Below are 25,149 nucleotides of genomic sequence, written 5' to 3'. Positions count from 1 at the left end.
GAGGCAGCAACAATTTCAGAAGCCTTTTCATACAGAGGCTGATCAAATGTTACTGGGCAGATCTTGAGGTTGTGCTTGTCACTTTGTGTCTGTGCAAAGCACAGTGCAGTGTAGATAGTGCTGGGGTTGCTTGGTTCCAGATTGATGAATGGGAGAGTCTCAATTCTGGAGGTTTGGAACTCATCACTTTTCAGAACAGTTTTCATGAAGCCACTCCAAGGCAGACACGGTGTTAAGTTCAACATGTACCCAAGCATCCAAATGGAATCAAGAGCTGATGCTTGCAGTCTGTGAGTGTCGGAGATCTGCAGAGGCTCTACTGTAACTGACTGCAAAGCAGGAACTGCAGGTTTGCTGTATGTCTTGATGGGTATGTGCCCAAAAGTGCCAACTGCTTCAGCTGGGGGTAATTGCATTGTGCGCTTGACAGGAGACTTTTCTACCGTTCTGGGTGGTGTTACACAAGCTATGCCACCCATGGCATGGAAAGTGTTGTGCCCAGTTAGTGTAGCAACATTGAAATGTGCATTATCAAATACACACTGGGTGAAACCATTGAGGCCATAGGAGGGCTCACCAGCGGATATGAGGCTGCTTTCAAATTGCTGGACCTCCTTGTAGTCATCCGCAAAACTGATGCTACTGAGGATGTCTATCAGCTCGCGAGAGGCATACTTGCGATGTATGTACACTGCTATGGCAAGTCGCACAGGTGAAATGAAAGACCTTGGTCTGCAGGCACTAATGACAGAATTGGCAATGGCAGTGCATCGCCGACTCACTACAGCAGCATTTTTGCCCTTTGGGTCCAACAACTTGTGCAAGAAGAGCTTCAGAGACTCAGGAATCATAGAGGAACCATTTTCAGTTTCTTCCAAGGTTGGATATTCACCGAGATCATACACTGACAAACGAATCTCATCACTAATAATTGAAGCTGCCATTTCAATTATTCTTTCATTTTCACAAGCTTTGTCAGCTGCTTCATCTGCCAGCCACCTCTCACGAAGGATCCGGTGAGCAGATTCACGGACACTGACTATGCTGGATTTTCCAGGGAGGCTTGTTATAATGATATCATCTTTGTATCGCTCTTTCAGTTTCTGTTTGAAGTACTTGAGAGAATAGCCTTCCTCACCATTCAATAATGTTTCCATGTGTTCCATGAGGTCAGAAACTCCATATTGACATTCGTCATTGTCATCTATATATGCACATAGCTCATTGAAAGCTGAAATCCTTTGAACATCAACTGGTTTGCCAACAGGTTTCAACTTTTGTGAGTGAGAAAGAAATTCCTGGGCACAGGCACAATGGTATTTTACCTCTGCGGCAACCAAATCAATGTTTGCTTCTATTCTTTTGGTAACCGCCTCTCCCCACTCATCACCCCTCTCTGTTGCCCTTTTCAACACATTGTTCTTGAACTCTATTGTCTCTACATTGATTGTTAACTTTCTGCGTTTGGTTTCAAGTCTGCTGCTAGTAATCAGTACTTCAGTGCAGAAAAGGCAGTGTGTCGTGATGTCAAACAAAGGAGTTCTGGACCGCAGGGTGGGTTGTTCAAATTCCTCATCTGCCGCTGATTTTTCAGACTTTCTCGTCTCAGATCTGATGGATGATTCCCGGGTGTTGGCTTTTCTACAGGCAATGTGAAGTGTCAGTGACTCCTGTATCTGTAGAAGTTCATGAAGACCATCCTGTCTCTCAAGGCTTGCAGCTACTAGAGTTGTCCTTCCTTTGGGTCCAAATTGCACAAAATCCTTGATGCATAAGTCCTTACAAATGATGCACGACTCCATCTCCTGCTCTGAAAAGAAAACATTGTATTGTGCATGTCAGCCATATTAAATATGTAATTAGTTGATTTTATCTTAAAAATAGACATAGTAATTGATTCTTTGTAACTTAAAATCTATGTTTTGACACATTATTTTTAATTCTATGATGATTTCAGCTTGAAATATGAGAATCTCAAGCCGGCGGCCATCTTGGACGCCATCTTGAATTTCTCAAAAGCCCCAAGGGGCATTCTTGGGGATTTTAGCATGTTATTCCTGACAGTTTTCTGAACATATCCTAAAAGTTTCAGCTTCTTATAAATTTGTTCTGGGTTTGGCTCAAATTTGACTTAATACTCCTGGACTGGACTATTCCTGTAAGTCCTTGTAATGTCCATCTTCTATTCCCTATGTTCCCCGTCCCATCCCTCTCCCTTCCACAGATCTCCTAATGTGCCTGTTCCCCACTGTTTTGTCCCTCCCACTCCCGCCCCTCTTGTCTCATGCCCCCCTTGCTGTGCGTTGTGTGTTAGCCCTCACACGAGCCTCGACAAGCTATACAAAAAAAAAATAAAAAAATTGGCTGGCACCCCGCACTGCTCAACAAACTCTCTTCCGATGTTATCCAAGGTAATCTTTACTCATATGCCCGATGTTGGCTTAATGGTTTGGGAGGTGGGCTTTGGAACCTAGGGTCCTGAGTTCAAATCCCACTCAGCTGTTGAATTAATACCAGGTGGGGTTAACTCGGCCTGTAATCCTTCCGAGGTCGTCAAAATGAGTGCCGGCTTGCTGGTATACTGTGTCGGAGTGGCGACCCATCCAGGATTGTGCCCAATAGCGAAGGAGACTGCTTCAGCAGCACCAATGCTCTGCACAGAGTATGGTCCCAATCTCCTCTCCTCCTTACTCATGGCTTGCAGACTTCCTCTCCTGTCGCAGTCAACGCGTGGCCCTAAATGGTATTCTCTCATCCCTTCTTCCTGTCCAGGCTGGAGTTCCTCAAGGCAGCGTTCTGGGCCCAGGTGTGTTTTTTCTAGTTTTCATCAATGATCTCTCCAACTCACTGGAAAATCCTCTTTATATTGTTACGGCTGTGGAAATTTGCAATACACCAGAAAGGTCCTCAGGTTAGATATATCGATAAGTTCATGTGTAGCTAGTCCACACCCGTTTTTTCGAGGGATTATGTGTGATTCATCCGGGTTGCGGCGCTTTGAGTTAGCCATTTTTCTTTCTCTATCGTTATTTTGGACCAATAAGCCCGCTAACAACTCAAACACCACCACCTTCGCCTCTTTACCTCCACAACTCCACCCCGCAGACATCGCTTCACCGCCATACTCAAACGACGCCCGCCAACAACCAAACCACCACAGCAAACCTGCCACCACCTTCGCCTTTCTCCTTCCACAACCATAAACCACACCACCTGCCAACACCGAACGCCGTGCTGTCCAGGGCCCGTTCGGTGATTCTTGCCGAACGCGTCGAGCCGCGAGTACAAATGGATGCCTTTACGGGAGAGGAAATCGGATCAGGGGAGGCTCACGCCCCCTTTTTCTCCGTCCAATGGGCGAGCGTCGGGCGGTGTGGCCCTGCCCCCAAGCGCGATGCATGTGGACTCCTTTTATGAGGGAAATCGGATTAGGAGAGGCTCACGCCCCTTTTTGCCCGACCAATGGCTAAACGTCAGGTGGCGTGGCCCCGCCTCCAAGCGCGTTTTGATCCGCGAATTAGCATACACGCTCCTCCCCTGGTCTATAAAGACGTGAGCACAAGGCGACTCGTGTGTGTTGTGCTGGCTGGGCTGGTCAAGTGAAGACGGAGGTCATTGTTGAGGTTGTCGTTGCGGGGGTTGGTCGAGTCAAGACGAAGGTCGTCGTTGAGGTTGTCGTTGCTGGGTCGAGGGACGAGTCGCGGAGTGAAGCAGGGACGCGGAAGAGGGCTCAGGGGCGAGAGTTCGCCAGAGTCTGTGCGGTCCCAAGGCCCGGCGAGCGGGACGGAGCGTCCGCCATTCCCCTCTCTCCTCCCCGAGCATCAACAATTCCCCCCATCCGTGCTGAGATAGCGCCGGTAACCCCGTCCCTTCCCCACCCCAACCGTGGTGTCGACCGACCAACACGTGCCTGTGCAACGCACGCCAAAAGGAGCTCACCGATCACGCCAGGGGCACGGAGTCAGGCACGTTATGCTGACATTGCGGCTAGCCCGCCATTGCGCCACGAGGGCATGGGTAAGACCCCTTCGGTCTCGTGGACCTGGCCGCTCACCCGGGTCCCACGTACATTTGGTCCACAGACCTGTCTGCCCCCTTGCCTGTGAGGGTGGCTTTTATTTGCTTTTTGTGTAAATGTGTGTGTGGCGCCAGTCTTTTAAGTAAACCTGAATAAGTGCTTGTACATTGCTTTATTCGGTGGTAATATAACTCTTTTGCTTGCTTTTATTGCATGACTGTATATACGTGCTTGCTTTCACTGTATGGCTGTAAATACGTACCTTGTCTGCGTGTGTAATAAACTACTTGCTTGTTGAACTGTTTCCCGTTTCGTTGCATCCTTTCCTTTGTTTGAAAGTTCCATCTTGCATCACGTAAGGGATTGGTAGTGGGTGTAGACACCCAATAAATAATCTGAACCGTCAAGGTTGGCGATAACTCCGCTCGGTTATCCCTGCAGCACGGAACGAGCCGCTTTAGCGGTTCGTGTCTGGAGTCGACCTGCGGCGTGGTACATCTCCTCGGTACGCTACCCGCGCGGGTACTTAGGAATATCGACATTCGACAATTCACCCTATTTCGCGCGGGTAGAATGCAGACTGGGATGTGGTGAGGTTAAACCCCCACCCGTGGCTTGCTCCTTGGCGGTAGTTCCAAGAGGGTCACGACTGAATTGTCCGTTCCGGTGGGCGACGTGTCGCGATTTGAGTTACGTGGCCGATCACACGCCGGGCGGGCCGAAATTCGTAACAATATCTTTGCTGACGACTCCACCCTCTGTTGTACCATCTGTCATCCTTCAGATCTGAAAGTAGCAGCTTCTTCACCCTCTGCAGGTCTAGATAAAATCACAAACTGGTCCAATACGTGTAACATGTCCTTCAGTCCTGACAAATCTCACACTCTCATGATGCCTCTCCGAAAGGACCGTCTGGGAAACTCCCCCCACCCCCTTTCCCCATCTACTTTTTCAACAATCCTTTTGAAGAAGTCCTTTCATTCAAGCTTCTGGGTCTCACTATCTGCCATGATCTTTCCTGGGAAAGCCACATTTCCAAGCTGGCCTCCAAAGCCAGTCGCTGACTGGGAATGCTCCATCGTGCAAAGTCCTTCGTTGGCACACCCGAGCTCCAAATCTCATACAAAGCTTTCGTCCACAGCCTGATGGAGTAATGTTCGCCACTCTGGGTTGATGCTCCCGCTTCACACCCAGCCCGGCATTACGCTGTGGAAACCAAGGCTTTTACGATCATTGGCATATCCCACGATGAAGCTGAGTCTTTGATCTGTCACTCTCTCACCACAGGCAGGTCGGTGGTCATTCTGTCTTCTGCCATCTCCTCTCCAGCCTTGCGCCCCCGCTGTCTGTGCTCAGTCCCCCTTATATTTCCACAGGGCGCTCAAGGTCCATCAACAACCCCCTTCTGGTGAAACTGCCAAAATCAAGAATTTCTCCTCAGCTTCACTCTTTCATTTCTCTTTTTTCCCATCTCTGGAACAAACTCCCACACTCTTCAATCCAACTCTTCCCTCCAAGTCTTCAAAACAACTGTTCATCACCATCTCATATCTTTCCCCATCCAAACCATGATCTTTTCTCCCTCCATTAATCCACTCCAAACCCACCTCCTTCAAATTCCATGCTTTCCTTCATGAAAGTCCCTGTAGTGTTCATTTTGTTTACCCCATGTACCACACCCCACACCACTCCCTTCCACAGATCTCCTTATGTCTCTGTTCCTCAGTTTTGTGCTTCCCTCTCTCATTCCCTCTTGTCTCCTGCTCCCTTTGTTATATGTTCTGTGTGTTAGCTCTTACACGAGCCTCGACAATGCATCCCCCCCCCAAAAAAAATCACTTTTGTAGAGTTTGGGTTTTCTTCCTCGACAGGTTCTATTGTAAACAGTACAAGCTAGTTTTGTGTGTCCTCCACAGATTCTTGCATACAGTTCCTGTTGAAACATGAAGTCAAGTTTCAATCTGCCACAAGGAGTCACGTTCACTAGCTATGACTGATTTCTATCTGCTTCTCATGTGATCCTTCCTTCTCACGAGCCATTGTATTCACCACACATTAATGATGTCATGACCTCCACTTTTATATCATGAGGTCATCTCTTCGAGCAAGACCTAATAATATTGGTGTTGAGAGGAGAGGTGACAATCTGTCCGTCCGTCCGTCCGTTCACAATGAAGTTGAAGCGGGAGATCTGGTCATTAGTGATCCTGATTGAGGTCGATGAGACGTACACGATGGTATGACTTTCAAGGTCACCGAAGGTCAAGGTCACGAGGCCTTTGAAGTTGCGAAAATGACGATTTTCAAATTCTATCTCCTCCGCCATTTCTCAAGCGATCTTGAATTTGATTGTGGCATATGAATCTATGGGACAATATCTAAATTTTGATCAGGCCAGATTTTCGATATTCGCTTTCGTTTTCGTGTCACGTGACTTCAAAAGTTGTCAAAAAATGCGAAAATGACGATTTTCATGCGAAAATGATGATTTTCAAAATCTATCTCCTACATTTCTCAAGCGATCTTGAATTTGATTGTGGCATATAAATCTATGGGACAATATCTAAATTTTTTTCAGGCCGGATTTTCGATATTCGCTTTCATTTTCGTGTCATGTGACTTCAAAGTTTGCAAAAACTGCCCTACCTTCAGGAGGCTATATATTTTCTCGCAGAGATGACCGTCACTCCCGCACGGGGGTAATTTTTTAATATTATATTCTACTCTAGTATGCCTGTATTATATTATAACCATGCAGGTTGACATTTTCTGACGACTTACATGAAAACCAACCAGTGCAATATACAGGGTCCATGAAAGAAATGTAGGGATTTCATATTGTCATATTATCTAAAGCATGAATGAAAATCAATTTCTTTTTTCTTTCAGATTCAACATTCAGGGTTATCATAATGAGCAGGTGGATAATCCAACAATGTTCTCTTATTGTTGACCTTTTCTTCAAGAACAAGACAGTGCTCCATCATTGCAGCTCGAAGACCATGCCGTTGAGAACTTTGTGTTAATGCTGCTCCTTCCAAACGTCATCTGTAGGTGTGTTTTAAAATTGCAGGAAGATGGAACGATAACTGATAAAGCACAATCAAGGTAGACCATGGTCTGGAAGAACACAAAGAAACATTGAGCGTGCATGCGACAGTGTTTTGAGAAGCCCACAAAATCGACTCCAACAGTGAATGGCGGAAGATACCATGGCATGATCCAAAACTTCTTCAGACTATGAATTTTAGCAGGAAATGAATCAACGGGAATTGTGGTTTCAACGAGATGGAGCCACCTGTCATACAGCAAGAGCGACAATGGCACTGTTGTGTGACTGTTCCCAAGCAAGGCAATTTCTCATAATGGAGACATAAACTGGCATCTGCGATCCCCAGATTTGTCAGCAGCAGACTTCTTTTTGTGGGTTACTTTAAGGAGAGAGTGCACATCACCAAGTCACGGACATTATAGGATTTCAAAGACAACATAAGGATAGAAATTAATGCCATAACGCATGAAGTTTTGACCTCTGTAATTGAAAGTGATATTCTTACAGCATGCCATTACGTGGCAGCTCGTGGTGGACACCGACCAGACAATATTTTCCATACTTAACGGTTACAATAAATTTTGTTGTTGACAGACGTTTTTGTCATAAAATAAATTATTTGTCAGAAATACTTTGTTTAGTGGACCCTGTGTATGAACACATGACTATACGATAGAGCATTTCATTTTCATACAAGAGATGCGATTCCATCACGTGTGTATATTCACTTTATACCCAGTTTTTATTCTATTTTCAAATATATATATATATATATATATATATATATATATATATATATATATATATATATATATATATATATATATATATATCTTCTTCTTCTTCTTTCGGCTGCTCCTGTTAGGGGTCGCCACAGCGGATCATCCTTATGATCCGCATAGTGATTTGGCACATGTTTTACACCGGATGCCCTTCCTGACGCAACCCTGGTCGCCTCTTACGACACAGGGATATGGTACACCTATTTTAACCGGGGTATACACCGGCCCAGTATACTGGTACTCATTTCGCCGACCTCGGAAGGATGACAGGCTGAGTCAACCCCCTGGTGTATTAATTCAGTGGCCCAACGGGGCTTGAACTCAGGACCTTTTGGATCCAAAGCCACTGCCCTAACCACTGCGCCAACACCAGGCTCATATATATATATATATATATATATATATATATATATATATATATATATATATATATATATATATATATATATATATATATATATATATATATAATCTGAATCAAATATATTATGACGATAAGCTTTAATCTCAGTCTGCAAAGGCTTGAGGACCATACAGATGCCTCCAAGTTTGGAGGTGATGTGCTGGTGCAATTTATGCACATGATGTCATTGTCGTGTCAGAGTCAGCATGCTTCTTTTTATATATATATATATATATATATATATATATATATATATATATATATATATATATATATATATATATATATATATTACTTTGCAAAACTTTGGGTTATTTGGACTTTTGTGGTGCTCTTCCCCAATAAACGTTTATGGGAAGTTCAAAGTGTGCAACATATACACAGAACATTCAGAAAGTATTCACACCCCTCGACTTTTGTCACATTTTGTTGTGTTGCAGCCTGAATTTAAAATGAATTTAAAATAATTTTATGGTCACTAATCTACACAAAATACCCCATAGGACAAGGTGAAAACATGTTTAAAGAAATTTTTACAAATTGCTTTAAAATGAAAAGCTGAAATATTTCGTGTCAAGTATCCAGCCCCCTGAGTTAATACTTTGTAGAAGCGCCTTTGGCAGCAATTACAGCTTCGAGTCTTCCATGGTACGTCTGTATCAGCTTTCAACATCTGGATATTGTTTTTTGTATACCTTGTCGAGGCTCGTATGAGAGCTAACACACAACGCACAGCAAGGGGGGCAAGAGACAAGAGGGGCGGGAGTGGGAAGGACAAAACAGTGGGGAACAGAGACATTAGGAGATCAGATTAGAGAACAGATTAGAGAGATTAGAGAAGATTAGAGAGACTAGAGATTAGAGAACAGAGACATTAGGTGGAAGGGAGAGGGATGGGGCGGGGAACACACGGAATACAAACAAGATGGACACTATAGGAACTTTCAGGAAGGAAAGCAGGGAATTTGAAGAAGGTGGGCTTGAGTTTGATTAACGGGGGTAGAAAAGATCGAGGATTTGGATGGGGGATGATAAGAAGTGGAAGTGAACAGCTGTTTTGAAGGCCTGAAGGGAAGAATGGGATTGAACAGAGTGAAGGAGTTTATTCCAAAGGCAGGAAAAAAGAGGAACGAAAGAGTGAAGGTGAGCAGTGATTCGTGATTTTGGTAGTTTTTACCAGAAGGGGGTTGTTAACGGACCTTGAGCGCCCTGCGGAAATATGGTTGGGACAAATCACAGACAGAGCAGGGGGGGGGGTGAGACCAGAGGGGAGACTGTAGAAGACAGAAAGACCACCGACTTGCCTGCAGTGAGAGAGTGAGAGACCCAAAGACTCAGCCTCATCGCGGGAGATGCCAATGATCCGAAATGCCTTGGTTTCCACAACGTGAAGCTGAGAAAGGTGAGAGGCATGAGCAGCAGCCCATAGGGGAAAGCAGTACTCCATCAGGCTGCGGACGAAAGCTTTTTATGTGATCAGGAGCTCAGGTGGGCTGAGGAAGGACTTTGCACGACAGAGGATTCCCAGTCGGCGACTGGCTTTAGAGGCCAGGTTGGAAATGTGGCTTTCCCAGGAAAGGTCAAGGCAGATAGTGAGACCCAGAAGCTTTAAAGAAAGGACTTCTTCCAGAGGATTGTTGAGAAAGTAGATGGGGGGGGGGGGGTTCCAAACAGTCCTTTCGGAAAGACAAAATGAGTGTTGGATTTGTCCGGATGGAAAGATATGTTCCACGTGTTGTACCAGTTGGTGAAATTACCCAGATCTGCAGTCAGCGAAGAAGCTGCTGCTTGCCGGTTTGAGGGATGACGGATGGTACGGCAGAGGGTGGAGTCATCAGCAAAGAGATAAAGAGGATTTTCCAGAGAGTCGGAGAGATCGTTGATGAAAACCAGAAAAAGAACAGGGCCCAGAACGCTCCCTTGAGGAACTCCAGCCTGGACAAGAAGAGGGGATGAAAGAACTCCATTTAGGGCCACACTGTGACTGTGACAGGAGAGGAGGTCTGCGAGCCATGAGTGGAGATGGTCTTGGATACCATTGGAAGAGAGTTTGGTGAGCATTGCAGGGTGCCAGGCCGTGTCAAAAGCACGTGAAATGTCTCGGGAGATGGCTCTGATTTAATGTACGGCATTGAGGACCTCCATCCGTTGTTGGGAGAGCAGAAGTAGCATATCCAGGGTAGAGTGACCTGGTCTGAAACCAAATTGATGATTGGAAATCAAGCCATTTGAGAAGAGGAAGGATTTCATGTCTGAAGCGATGATGGATTCCATACCTTGCTGATGATTGGGAGAAGGCTGATTGGTCTGGAGTTGCAGGGATCTGTTTTTGCACCTTTTTTATGCAGAGCGGTAATGTTTGCTGATTTCCAAGCAGATGGCAGATGACCTTGAGCAAATGAGAGGGTGAATAGAACAGAGAGAGGGTGAGCAAGAGCAAGGAACTGAGATTACCCTCAGCTGGGTTTGCTTTCTATGAGGCAAAGGCAAGTTGTTTCAGGACAACTGCCTCGCCACAAGCTTCAGTGAACCAAGGGCGGGAGGAAGGGTAGGACAACTGAACACGAGAGGGGATAAATCTGTGCATGAGGGAGAGCAAGTTTTTTTGAAAGAATTTCCAGGATGAGTTGATGTTGGAGAAAGTAGTGATAGGAGACCAGTCTAGAAGTTTGATGGCTGCTTGGAGACCCTGCCAGTCGGCTTGAGTGAAATGCCAGACTCAATGGCGCTGAGGTGGTTCTCTGATAACAGCCAGAGAGATGTCCACTTTGACAAGGACGTGGTCAGAAGAACCGATTGGAGCGGAGGAAGAACAGCAGATATTTTCAGGGAGATTTGAAAAATCAGATCCAGAAGAGATGGAGTACCGTTGGTTGAGATCCAGGTGGGGAAATTGACCGATTGAGTCAGTCACAATGAGTCGCAGAAAGCTTTTGCTGAAGTGCCATTTCAGGTGAGAGAGGTACCCACACCAAGCCAACTGGCATGATGGCAATTGAAGTCGCAACATATGAGGAAGAGAGAGTTTGGATGAGAAGATAGAAGTTGGTCCATGTTTTCGGATAGTGAGGTGTAAATGGATACTGGTTTGTGCCCTGGTTAGAATAGGTACACCGTATCCTGCGTGTTGTAAGAGGCGACTTTAAAGGTTGGCATCAGGAAGGGCATCCGGTCATAAAAACATCGCCTCAAAAGGAAACAATGATGAGTAAAACTGATGGGCAGGGTACAGCCCAAAGTACCCCGTGGGGGTCGTCACCCCTCTCATTAAAACTCAAGGTGGGGAACCCGATCGAAGCAAGGGAGGAAATTTTTCCAATTATGATGACCAATCGTCTGATGCCCCACGTGGAGATCGGTTTCTGAGGCTTGGAATGTAGGGACAATGACAGGGAGATCAGGAGAAGTGGTTGAAACATTGGTCAGAAGAGCAGTGTTCATATGTTGTGTGCAGGAGACACGATGGAAGGGAAGTGGTACGAGAATGGTGAAGGGTAGGCAGGGACAGAAGTACAAGTTTATGTGACAAGGGTGCCCGGAAGGCGTGCATGGTGTTGGTGTAATGTTTTCTGAGGAGTTTGTAGACAGTGTAGTGAGTATGACTAGAGTGAGTGAAAGGTTGATGATGGTGAGAATCGTGATCGGAAATCTCTTGGTGAACGTCATCTCGGGATATGCCCCACAGGTCGGTCGAAGCGATGAAGAGAAGAACATGTTCTGGTGTGCGATGGAGAAGTTGATGGAAAATGTGAAAGATGAGGAAGTTGTTGTGGTTGGAGGAGACTTGAATGGACATGTGGGAAGGAGTCCAGACAGTTTTGAGGGAGCCCATGGGGGTTATGGATATGGTGTGAGAAATGGGGAAGGTGAAAGGATCTTGGAGTTTGCTGATGGAGCTGATTTGTTGCTCTGTAATACTCAATTCCAGAAAGCGAATAATAAGCTTATTACATACACGTCAGGTGGGTCGACTACAACCATTGACTACCTGATGGTGCGTCGGCGAGAGAGGGGAAACCTCCGGGACACAAAGGTGATCCCAGGGGAGGAGACCGTTTCGCAGCACCACCTGGTTGTCTGCGATATAAGGGTGAAAGGTGCGCGGAGAATTCAGCTGGTGAAGTACCAACCAAGGATGAAGGTGTGGAGGTTGAAAGAAGCGACAGTGAAAGAAGCATTAAGAGAGAGGCTGAGTATGGTTGAGGATGATGTGGTTGAGCTTGAAAGTGGTTGGATGTCAATGAAAGATCATCTATTGGGAGCCGTTGGTGAGGTATGTGGATGGACAAAAGGACCACCGAGGCACTCGGAAACATGGTGGTGGGATGATGAAGTTGGAAAGACGATTGCAGAGAAGAGGAAGAAGTTCAAGGAATGGCAAAAGGCGAAGGGTACGATGGTAGAAGAGGCAACGCATGAAAGTTATTAGGTAGCCAAGAAGGCTGCAAAGAAAGAGGTTGCAAAGGCGCAGGAGGCCCATAGGAAAATGTTCGGAGAACGCTTGGATTCGGAGGAGGGTAAGAGAGCGGTATTCAGGATTGCAAAGCAGATAGCGAGAGAGATTTGATGTGACGGGGGTGAGTTGCTTGAAGGATGAAGTGGGACAAATCGTTGTGGATTCAGATGGAATTAAAGGAAGATGGAAGAGATATATGGAAAGGCTGTTGAATGTAGAAAATGAATGGGATAGAAACATTGAGAGTAACCCGGTTTTAGGACCAGCAGAGAAGATAACTGAGAAGGAAGTTGAGGAAGCTATAAGAGCAATGAAGAGTAGAAAAGCAGGAGGGCCGACGGGAGTTGTGGGAGATATGTTGAAGGCAGCGAGAAGTTGGGGTGTGAAGAGAATGACAGAGATCTGTAATCTGGTGGTGAAAGAAGGCCGCATTCCAGTGGATTGGGAACTGAGTACCCTCGTCCCTCTGTACAAGGGGAAAGGTGACCCTCTGGACTGTGGCTCCTATAGAGCAATAAAGTTATTGGAGCATGGAATGAAGGTATTGGAAAGGGTGTTGGAGAAGAGGATAAGGAAGAAGGTAAAGATTGACGAAATGCAGTTTGGATTTATGCCAGGAAGAGGAACGACAGATGCAATTTTTATTGTAAGGCAGTTGCAGGAGAAGTACATGGAGAAGAGGAAGAAGTTGTTTTTTGGGTTTGTTGATCTGGAGAAAGCATTTGATAGGGTTCCACGTGAAGTTATGACATGGGCATTGAGGAAGTTAGGAGTGGAGGAATGGTTGATCAGAGTCGTGATGGCCATGTACGAGAGAGCACGCACAGCTGTAAGGACGAAGGACGGGAACAGTGGTGAGTTTGAGGTGAGGGTAGGAGTGCACCAGGGGTCGGTACTAAGTCCACTTCTATTTGTAGTTGTGATGGAGGTGCTGGCTCGGAGGGTAAAGGAGGGTTTACCGTGGGAGCTGCTGTATGCAGATGATCTGGTGTTGATTGCAGAGAGTATGGATGGACTGAAGGAGAAGATGAACAAGTGGAAGGAATGTCTGGAGGCAAAAGGTTTGAAGATGAATATCGGAAAGACGAAGGTGATGGCAAGTGGTAAAGCATGTGGTGAGGTGGAAAGGACTGGGAAGTGGCCGTGTGCTTTGTGCAGGAAGGGTGTCGGAGTGAACTCCATTCAGTGTACAATGTGTACTGAATGGGTTCATCGAAAATGTAGTGGGGTGAGAGGGTCATTAACCAGTGTGGCAGCTACATTCAAGTGTAAGGTGTGCATCGAGGGAGTTGCAGATGAAGGAATTGTTGAGTTGGATCTTGGAGATGGTGTGAAGCTGGAAGGGGTGAAAACATTTTGCTATCTCGGAGACATGCTGAATGGAGAAGGTGGATCAGACTCTTCGACGGTTGCTAGAGTGAGATGTGCATGGAAGAAGTTTTGGGAACTGAGTGGCGTGCTGACAAAGAGGGGAGTGTCGTTGAAGCTGAAGGGAAAGGTGTATGCTTCATGTGTGAGGAGTACGATGATTTATGGGAGTGAGACATGGGTACTGAACATGGAGCAGCAACAAAGGCTGGAAAGGGTGGAAATGCGAATGGTTCGGTGGATGTGTGGAGTATTGTTGAGAGAGAGAGAGGAAGACAAATGATGACTTGCAGAAGATGATGGGAATAGAGTCTGTGATGGAGGTTGTGAAGAGAAACAGGTTGAGATGGTTGGGTCATGTGTTGAGGAAGGATGAAAGTCATTGGGTGAGAGGAGTGTTGGAAATGAGTGTAGTCGTAAGTAGAGGACGGGGAAGACCGAGAAAAACTTGGCTAAATGTGGTGGAAGAAGAAATGTGGGCAAGGGGATTAAGAAGGGGAGATGCAGAAAACAGGGTAAAGTGGAGAAGATTGTCATGGGGCCCGCAAGGCTAACCCCTGCTTTAGCGGGGAAAATAGCCTTAAAATGCTTGTTGTGAGGTGTAAATGGAGTCATCACTGTTTGGTGGATGGTTCAGTACACATGTAACAATGAGGTGGGAGTGGAGGGGAAGCCGTAGCCGGAGGTATTCCTGGGGGTGTGGCGGAGTGAGGACAGTGCATGGAGAGTGAGGAATGGAGTATTTGATGAAGAGAGCAGCTCCTCCACCAGGACAAGGCTCAGGTCTGTCAAACCAGAGGAGGGAGTAACCAGGGAGAGATATTGGGAGTCAGAGATGTCTTGGGGGAGGAAAGTTTCTGTTAGGCAGATTATGTCTGGTTTGTCAGTGGCAACCTGTATGGAAAGATCTGTAAGGTTTCAGCGAAGGCCCTGGATATTTGAGGTCCACATTGTTAATGAAGAGGGAGGTGAGGAGGCTTTGGGTGCAGGGGATGGGAGCGGAGGAGGTTAGGAGAGTTGTTGAAAGAGTGTGGGGGATTGCAGAATAGCTCGGGGAGGGGGCCGGATGAGGAGGAGAAAAGGCTCTGTGATGCTGGGAGAGAGGGGGAGGGCAATAGAGGGGCAGAAGGCAGTTGAGGATTTGAGGAGGTGGAGTGATGAGATGGAGGTGAGAGGGCAAGGGAAGGAGGCAGCTTGAAGGAGGCAGCTATGTGGATGTGAGGGGGGATAACTTTGAGAAGGATGAGTGAGGGGGATGAAACGTGCGACAAAGGTGAGGGGGGAGTTTTTGAGAAAGGTGAGAGGGAGGCTCGGAGGGAGAAGAGTGGGATGGTTGCTTTGAGAGGGTGGGGTTGGAGGGGTGAGTTGGCACTGAAGTTGGAAAAAAAGAATGGTTGATGGAAAGTGAACATTCATTGCAAAGTGGGGTTTAAAATTTTTTTTTATATCAGAGATGCGATCAAGGAAATTTATTGATGGATGCAATAAAGGTGAATTAAGAGAATGGCAAGGTATGAAGGAGAGGTCGAATTGAGAGCAGTCTTTTGAAATAGAAGAAGAGTCGTGCATTATGATACAGTCAGGAGTACCACACATGTGAAAGAAGAAGATGAAGCATTATAAGAGATCGTTTTTTATTATTATCAGTATTATTACTAGTGCATGCCCGTAGGTGCGTGGCCGTAGGTGCGTGGCCAGACGTGCAAACAAACAAAAAAAAAAAACTTTCAAACCGCGTGCCAGAAACAACCACACAGACTGTTCCTTTGCTCTTGCATTCTCGCGACAACCACACTTCCACACACAGAGTTAATTAAAATCCAAATTAAAATCACGTTTACCTCCCTGTCTTTGCTTGCCAAGACATTCGCTGCCATGTAACCGGTACGGCCCGTGACGTCATCGCCGGCCGTGCACCGGCCTATGCAGCAATGTGTCATGTCATTGGTTGGTAAATAAATGGCCGCAGCAACGTGTCATGTCATTCGTTGGTAAATAAATGGCCATAACTTGGGAAGCACTTGTCTGATTAATATAAAACCTTGAAAACGCACACCCTCAGGTCCCCCAGCAATATACCTGGCAAGTTTCAATTAGATCGGACCAGTGGTTGTCGAGAAACAGCGGTCACAGACACACACACACACACACACACACACACACACACACACACACACACACACACACACACACACACAAACACACACACACACAAACACACACACACACACACACACACACACACACACACACACACACACACACACACACACACACACACACACACACACAAACACACACACACACACACACACACACACACACACACACACACACACACACACACACACACACACACACACACAAACACATATTGCTGGAATTATTAAAATCCAAATTAAAATCAAGTTTACTTCCCTGTCTTTGCTTGCCATGACATTCGCTGCCATGTAACCGGCACGGCCCGTGATGTTATCGTCGGCAGGCCACGCACCGACCTACGCAGCCACGCCTACGCAGCAACGTGTCATGTCATTAGTTGGCAAATAAATAGCCATAACTTGGGAAGGCCTTGTCCTATTAATATCAAACCTTGAAAAGGCACATCCTCAGGTCCCCAGCAATATAGCTGGCAAGTTTCAATGAGATCGGACTATTGGTTGTCGAGAAACAGCGGTCACAGACACACACACACACACACACACACACACACACACACACACACACACACACACACACACACACACACACACACACACACACACACACACACACACACACACACACACACACACACACACACACACACACACATTGCTGGAATTATAGATAGATTATTATTTGTTTTTTGAGAGTTTTTATCAGATTAGGTAATGGAAAGTTTGGAGAGAAAATCGTGAGATGAATGGTGAATTTGGATCGGTAAACGTAGGGGATGGAAATAGATCACATGGTTACGGGAGAAGCACGTGGCTATGGGAGGTGTATAGTCAATAGTGAAATTGTTTATTTAAAATAAGGATTGCAGAGCATTCGGAAAAGGGAAGGTTGAGGTAAAATCGTGGAGGTGTGTGGTGAATTTGGAACGGTAAATGCAGAGTGAAGCTGATGAATCAATGAAAAGTAACAGGAAGGGGGAGAGAGAGAGACACGTGGTTACAGGAGGTGTATAGATAGAAAGGATACAAGGAAGGTTATTATTTTTTGATGGATTTTTTGAGGATTCGGTAAGATTCGGGAATGGAAGGTTGCAGGAAAAAATTGTGAGGGTAATTGGCAAGGGTGGGTCAGCTCAAGTAGAATAAAGATGGTGTGCTAGAAGAAGGAAGAAGGAAAAGAAGAAGAGGAAGAAAGAAAAGAAGAAGAAGAAGATGGAAGAAGAAGGAAGAGGAAGAAGAAGAAGAAGAAGAAGAAGAAGAAGAAGAAGAAGAAGAAGAGGAATGAAGGAGAAGAAGAAGTACCAGGCCTTGTGGGTATGCAGGGAGAAAGGTCATTTTTTTTTGAAAGGGGGGGGGGGATGTTTTGAATTTAAGGCAAGAAACAGTGTTTAGTTGGGAGGGATGGAGGGGCGTTGGAGAAATGGGGAAAATAGGAATGAAGGTAATCGGGAGAGAATACAAAGAAAAACGATGGTACACCAAGATGGGAAGGATGAGTAGGCCTCAAGGAACCCGGAAATACAAGGTCGACGAAAACTCACAAAATAGCACGATTTTTGAAACAAAACCGAACTATGAACACATAGAAACATGTAGGTGAGAAAATAAACAGTTAAAACGGGACAAATAACGACCGGAAACTTAGCTTTGAGAAAGTCGGCAGAGACCCCTGAGAGAAACCTGCCGTTGCTACAAACCCAGAACCGGAAGTCGGATTTAGGGATTTTCTCCCATTCTTCTTGCAGATTTGTTCAAGTTCTCTCAAGTTAGATGGGGAGCATCGGTGAACAACAATCTTCAAGCCTTTCCACAGATTCGCAATGGGATTCAGGTCTGGGCTTTGGCTGGGCCACTCAAGGACTTTCACATTCTTGTTCTGAAGCCATTCCAGTGTTGCTTTGGCTGTATGCTTGAGGTCATTGTTCTGTTGGAACGTAAATCATCACCACAGTCGAAGGTCTTTTGCACGTTGAAGCAGGTTCTTCTCAAGGATTTGCCTGCTTTTGGCTTCATTTATCGTTTCCTCTATCCTTACAAGTCCCCCAGTCCCTGCTGTTGAAAAGCATCCCCATAGCATGATGCTGCCACCACCATGCTTCATGGTTGGGATAGTGTTATATGGGTGATGAACTGTGCTCTATTTCCACCAGACATAGCACTTTGCATTCAGGCCAAAAAGTTCAATTTTCGTCTCATAAGACGACAGAATCTTTTGCCTCTTGCTCTCAGAGTCTTTCATGTGCCTTTTTGCAAACTGTGCTGTTATGTGCCTTTTTCTCAGGAGTGGCTCTGTCTGACTACTCTCCCATTAAGCCTCGATTTGTGAAGTGCTGCAGAGGTTTTTGTCCTTCTGGCTGGTTCTCCCATCTCAACCAAGGAACTCTGTAGTTCTGTCAGATTGGTCATTGGGTTCTTGGTCACCTCCCTGACAAAGGTCCTTCTTGCCCAGTTGCTCAATGTTGTCGGACGGTCAGCTCTAGGAAGAGTCTGGGTCGTTACATATTCTTTCCTTTTCCAAATGTGGAGCTCACTGTGCTCTTGGGAACTTCAAACACTCTAGAAATACTCGCAATTCTATCTCGGAGTTCTACGGACAGTTTCTTGGACTTCATGGTAGAGTTTCTGCTCTGACATGCACCGTCAACTGTGTGACCTTATAAAGAAAGGTGTATTTCTTTCTAAATCATGTCCAATCAATTTAATTGGCCACAGGTCGACTCAAATCAAGTTGTAGAGACATCTCAAGGATGAGCAAAGGAATTTGGATGCACCTGAGCTCAATTTGGAGTGTCATAGAAAAGGGGTTGGATATTTATTGATGCAAGACATTTTAGCTCTTCATTATTAATTAATTTGTAAAAATTTCTGAAAACATATTTTCACTTTGTCATTGTGGGGTGTTATGTGTCGATCGGTGGCAAAAAATTTAAATTTTATCCATTTTAAATTTAGGCTGCAACACCTTGCTGGAAAGTCTATGAGTGGGTTCAGAACTTTCAACAGAACAGCGTGTGAAGATCCCAACTCTGCGAGAACAAGGGCACACTATGAAGAAAATAGTAGAAAAGCTGAAAATCTCCTCCAAGAAACTGGCCGGTATCCCCAAAGAATCTCCTCAAGGCAAGACAAGCACTTGAGCTGTTCCTGAGCTTATGCGATAGAAGAAAATGAAGTCAGCAGCTGACAAATGAAATGAGAGTAGGCCTGAACATTAACATGTCACCCAGCACTGTGTGCAGAAGGCTGATTGCAGCAGAATTGCAGCAAGCAAACCACTGCTGAGACCACAGAATAAGATGAAAAGATTGAAATTTGCAAGGAACACAAATATTAGGTGAATGGACAATGGAATTGGGAGCTCTGGTCTGACGAATCAAAGTTTGAACTTTTTGGATCTTAGAGATGCCAGTTTGTACACCAAAGACCTGGAGAACATTACAACACACAATATTTGCAGCCTGCTGTTAAACACAGGGAAGGCTCTGTGACTGTCTCTGGTTGTATCTCAGATTTTGGGGAGGGAAAACTTGTTGAAATCAATGGGACGCTAACAAAAGAGAAGTACAAGCAGATACTGCAGCACCATGCAGTTTCCAGTGGAAATTGTTTCATGCAAAGAGGATTCATTTTCCAACAAGATAATAATCCAAACCACACTTCCAATAAAGTGAAATAGTATTTGGAGAAGAAGGTTACAGCTGGTGTGCTCCAAGTGTTAAAATGGCTACACCAGAGTGAGATTCAAGTGTCGACGTGCCTAGCACTGTGCCCAGCAGGATGTTTTGTGTACTGGGGTGAGAACGGGGCGTCTTTTCAGTCTCCGTAACTCTGTTGCTGGGCAGTTCTTGTGGTTAACCTCTGAGGACGATTCCATTCAAACCGCAACACTGTGCTTGTAGAAAAAATAACGTCTGAAAATCCTGATTGTAGCTGCATTTTCTCGGTGGCACCCTGAGTTTCCCAGGTTGAGGCCCTGTCTTTAACATCATTGTTTTATTGATGTTTGCAGAACAATCTTTATTGATGTTAAATTGATGCACAATTTCAATGTCGGACATCCCAGTTTTGTTCTTCCCAATAATATGCCATATTTAGGTTTCACTGTCTTTTACAGGCCATAATAACACAGTCTGCCCATGGAAATACGCAATGATATCAAACCTGACCAGATGAAAGTGTTTTTTCCAAGTTCATACCCCTACCGTGCTGTACGTGCTTGGTGAATTTGAGTCTACATTCTTTGCCCAAACAGGACTATTTTGTAGACGTGGTTAACTTTCTTCCATGTGTACGGATAAAGAGAGCAAGGGAGATTTGTTGCAGAGTGGGCACGCAACATGCGAGCTGGGAATGTTCCAACCAGCGACATGTTCACACAATATGTTCATAGTGAAATACAATAGTTTACCCGCATTTAAAAGTGTCTAACTAGTCTCCTATTTCTCTACACACCCACATTTAAAAGGATAGTCATTGCATGGGGATAAATTTCATTGTTGTAATTGCAAGGCGTTAATTGCTCAGTCCTTCTTGCAATAGGATAAGAAAAGGTTGGTCTTACTGTACCCACTATAAGACCATGACAGTCAATCAGACCACCACACCTGTAGCACATGGCTCACGACGGTGTTCACATTATCAATATCAATCCAAATTTCTTCAAACACTCTCCTTCTGTTCAAATTGCATTCACCTCTTATTGTGGCTATTACCACATATATGTGTAAATGAGATCATATGACCAATCCCGTGAGTGGGTAAGGAACAACTAGAAAGTCCCTGATGTAAGGCACGTGTTCAGGGAAGAAGAGGTAACCGTGCAAGAACTCAAGCTCGCTGTGACCTGAGTTAACACAAAGCTTTGGAATATGTCTCAAAGAACAATGGAGACAGCTTGAGGTGTGTTTGGACTATGATAGTGATCATGCAGACAAATGCAAACATTAAGAAAACTGATCCCCCTTTTTACAGCCACTATGTAGAAGATACCATGGTTCTTTTGTTTAACAAAACACCAACACGGATGGGTTGGGTAATGTGGTATGCCGAGGAGAACAATAAGTAAGAAAATTCTGGGGTGTTATTCAATGCGATGTGAAAGGCAAATGCACTAAAATGTGCCTCACAAACCCACTTCTCGGCGACGTGACAGAAGCCGGCATTGCACTCTGGCTTTCCTTCTGTGGCCACCGGCGGTGCGGTCGATGTCGGAATCCCTTCCATCGAGACCGATGCCAGAGTGGAAGTCGCCGTGGCTTCAGGGCTGGCGCTGGGACTGCTGCTCTGGTCCTTTTGCATGCAGTGGAACCTGATATGATGGAAACATCATTTTTGATGAATGAGAACTGATATCTGTAGGAAGTTGCCGTGCAAGATAAATTTTCACAGAATAATAAGAACAGAACTTCCTCATCTTGTATCTCATGGACAATTGTCTTACACAACCTGGACAGCCTTTCACAAAAGGAAAAGCTTCTGCATCAATTATTCCAACCCCCAGATAGTGCCAGCAACATACTTAATGCCTCTTGATGTCTTTTGCCCATTCACCATGAGGGGAATGTGTAGTTTTAGGGGAATTTGTTTACATGCTCTATCCAAGGACAGTCCATGAAGATGTTTGTCAATTGGTGATCATCATCAGACTTGGGTTGGCGTGATCATCATTTTCATCTGAATCAAAGGCTCGTCATGCAGGGAACACAGGTTCCAATTCCATAAAGTACATTGACGTCTCTAAATGTCTTTGTCCTACATGTGATTTACTTACAAGCTCTTCCATATATATATATATATATATATATATATATATATATATATATATATATATATATATATATATATATATATATATATATATATATATATACATACATACACACCATTCTTCTCGAATCTTTGCTCATAAACAAGCGTGTTCAAATGGAAGACCAAGAAGGAACCTGGATAGGATTTGGGTTTTAGCCGCTACACCACAACCCTCAAAACCCATCCAGGCACAGCAAAGTGAGCCTTAAGGCCCGGTCACACCTTGACGTTTTAGCCAACGTATGCCGATTTTTGAATTTTTTTTCTAAAACGCTGGCACACGTTGAATACGTTATGGGTAAATTTTGATAACATTGAGAGAACGCTGAAAAACACTGCCATACGTCGTTGTACGTTGGCTTTAAACGTTGTACTTTTCGGTTGTCCTCAAATTTTTTCATGCTTGAAATTTCACGACGTATGCCGGCGTATGACTCACACGTTCCGCTACGCTGGCCACAAGTTGTATGCACGGTCTGCGATCGTTGACAGACGTCAACACATGCTACTTGTAAGTTAATCATAAGTTGAGACACGCCGAGGTAATGTTTAGCGTACCCGAAACTTATTTCTAACCTTTGATTAACGTGTTGTTGGCACGTTACGCGATCGTTGCCACACGTCGACAGACGTTACTTTTAAGTTACTCATAGGCTGAAAGACGTCGGTATAATGGATCGTCCTTGCGTCAGCGTCCACGGCCATGGCCAGGACACTTATTTGCAGCATTCTTCAAACTTTTCTTGGGCATGACGAGGATGTTCACACTTCGATGTCTAGCTTGGCTATGATTCCAATTGTCCATCGGCAGCGTCTATTTAAAATAGTCGAGTTTGAGCGTTTTAACACGTTCAGAAGAAACGCTTCAAATTTCCAAACCCCAGCGTCAAAAAACAAAGGCGAGTGACAGCAATTTAAATCGTTCATTGTAAACAATGAAACTAGCTGAGTGGTACCGTTTAAAAGTCGTTGAGTGTAAAAAAAATCCAATTGTTCAGCGCAAGCGTCTACTTTCAATAGTGGAGATGCAGCCATTTAAATCGTTGAGTGGCAGCCTATGAACCTTCCCGTGGACACGCGGACGCAAGGAGGATCCATCATAACCCACACCCTCCCCCTCACACCCACCTACTACTGCCAACATGAACAAACTACTACTAATACTAATACTAATACTAATACTGATACTGATACTGTTACTGCTGACATGGACATCGACTCAAAAAGGACTCGAAAACACTGTTGGGTTCCCCTTTTATGAGCAGCATTTTTATATACCAATTCCCAAAACCGCTGGGAACACGTCTTTATATGGCAGTTATAAGGTAGAAACACTTTCATTTATTTTTTTTTGTCGACCGGAAGACGTCATTGGAATACGTCTACATACGTCGATGTGTGTTGGGACTACGTAAAGAATTGGTTCAAAGCACGTCAAACATAAGTTAGAAATAAGTTTCGCGTAAAAAAGACATTACCGCGACGTGTTTCGACTTATGAGTAGCCTATAAGTAGCCTTTGTGGACGTGTGTAAGCGTCCACATATCGTGTGTAAAACTTATCCCCATCGCATGCGGAACGTGTGTCATACGCCGAGTACGTCGTAAAATTTTGAACATGTTTAAAATTTCTTGACGTACTCTACTTACTACGACGTATGATAGCGTACTTTAGCGTTCTACTCACGTATACCAAACTTACTCATACCGTATTTGACGTGCCCCAACGTTTTAGACACATTTTTCTTTGGTCGGCATACGCTGGCAAGATCGCCAAGGTGTGACCGCGATGTTGTCACTTCCATTTCTATGGCAGTTATGATTCGAATCGTTGTGCGTCAGCCTTTTAATAGGCTACGTCACGACATCGTCGGAGATGCGTGCAACGCGCTATGCCTAAGTTAGACTATCGTTGGGCATCGGTTGTGTGGGCCGACAACAGGTTCAGCATTCGTTGGTATAAGTTATCTATAACACACGAAACGTTCTGTGTCCATTACTAATATGTTATGCATACGACCAACTCGTTATGAATACGTCCGAATCTTAAAAAAAAACATCAAAAGTTCAACGTCAGCCAGCGTTTTACATACATTTTAATACGTTGCCATCGCTGGCTAAAACGTCAAGGTGTGACCGGGCCTTAACAGAAAAATGTCTGCAATAATTCACTTCTCCCATCTAGTGAACCTATCTAGTGAGTATAGCTATCTCGTGAACCATCCTCATGCTCAATTAATCCAGTTATCTGGTTCCGCCAAGTCGTGTCTGACTTCTGGTGACATTCATGACCAGATTTCTCCAAACATCCCGATCCCGCACCGCTTTCCAAAGCTCGAGCAGAGACAGCTTGGCTGCAGCCTTTACCCCCATCCATCCAGCACATATGAGACCTGCCTCTTCCTCTTCTTCCCACAATCATACCCAGCATGGTTGACTTCTAACATGTATGAAGTATTTATTATGAAGTATGACTTTTCAAACACCCTGTATTTATATCCCTCCTTCATAGGACTACTATGACTACTATGACTACTATGTCTTCATAGGACTACTATGAACTTCATAGTTCATGAACTTCATAGGACTACTATGAAAGGGTAATATAATATTTATATTATATATATCTTCATAGGACTACCCCATACGATTGTAGGATTAATGAGCCTGACTTGACTTGTATACAACTACAGTTCAACGTATTTCGGCTTGCACACAGTACCATTATTAATGCATCCCATAATGTTATTCATCCGGCTTATTTCTGCCTTAAAACTGCAGTCAGCTCGGCAAGTGGTCTCATCTTTCACTTGTCAACTAGCAAAGGTCTACCAGTACAAATCCTGAAGTTTTAAAAGCCGGTTTGATTTTGTTGTCAAGGCAATACCTCAATTAAACATTACGACTGTTTAGCGTGTGAATATAAAACAAAATTGCCAAAATAAATTACCGAGCATGGTGAGCAGCACGGTCGACAGACAGGAAGGCCGCTCCACAGGCGTTTACTTTGCAGTGAAAATGCTCTTCAGCCGCGTGGAAGTCACAGTGAGACTCGCAGGGATCACCTGCATCGACCCTGCAATGTGACCACACGAGGATCATCG

At 44.9% G+C, this 25,149-nt stretch overlaps 1 protein-coding gene across 1 annotated transcript in view; it reads right to left on the bottom strand.

Moving 5' to 3' along the window:
- The window catches only part of LOC147016098 (uncharacterized), a 209,224-nt gene that overhangs the window by 29,355 nt on the left and 154,720 nt on the right, over positions 1-25,149 (bottom strand). The window contains exons 18-21 of the mRNA XM_085849143.1: positions 24,996-25,121; positions 21,369-21,546; positions 19,462-19,516; positions 34-1,810 (exon numbers count right to left, since the gene is read on the bottom strand). Of these exons, the coding sequence (XP_085705269.1) occupies positions 34-1,810; positions 19,462-19,516; positions 21,369-21,546; positions 24,996-25,121 (2,136 nt within the window). The remainder of the gene's footprint in view (positions 1-33; positions 1,811-19,461; positions 19,517-21,368; positions 21,547-24,995; positions 25,122-25,149) is intronic.

This window comes from Eptatretus burgeri, chromosome 12, assembly GCF_056783735.1.
Source record: "Eptatretus burgeri isolate ZD-2024b chromosome 12, Ebu_testis_v1, whole genome shotgun sequence".
Lineage (NCBI taxonomy): Eukaryota > Metazoa > Chordata > Myxini > Myxiniformes > Myxinidae > Eptatretus > Eptatretus burgeri.
Note: the sequence above shows the minus strand (reverse complement) of the source record. Positions and strands in the feature narration are given on the sequence as shown.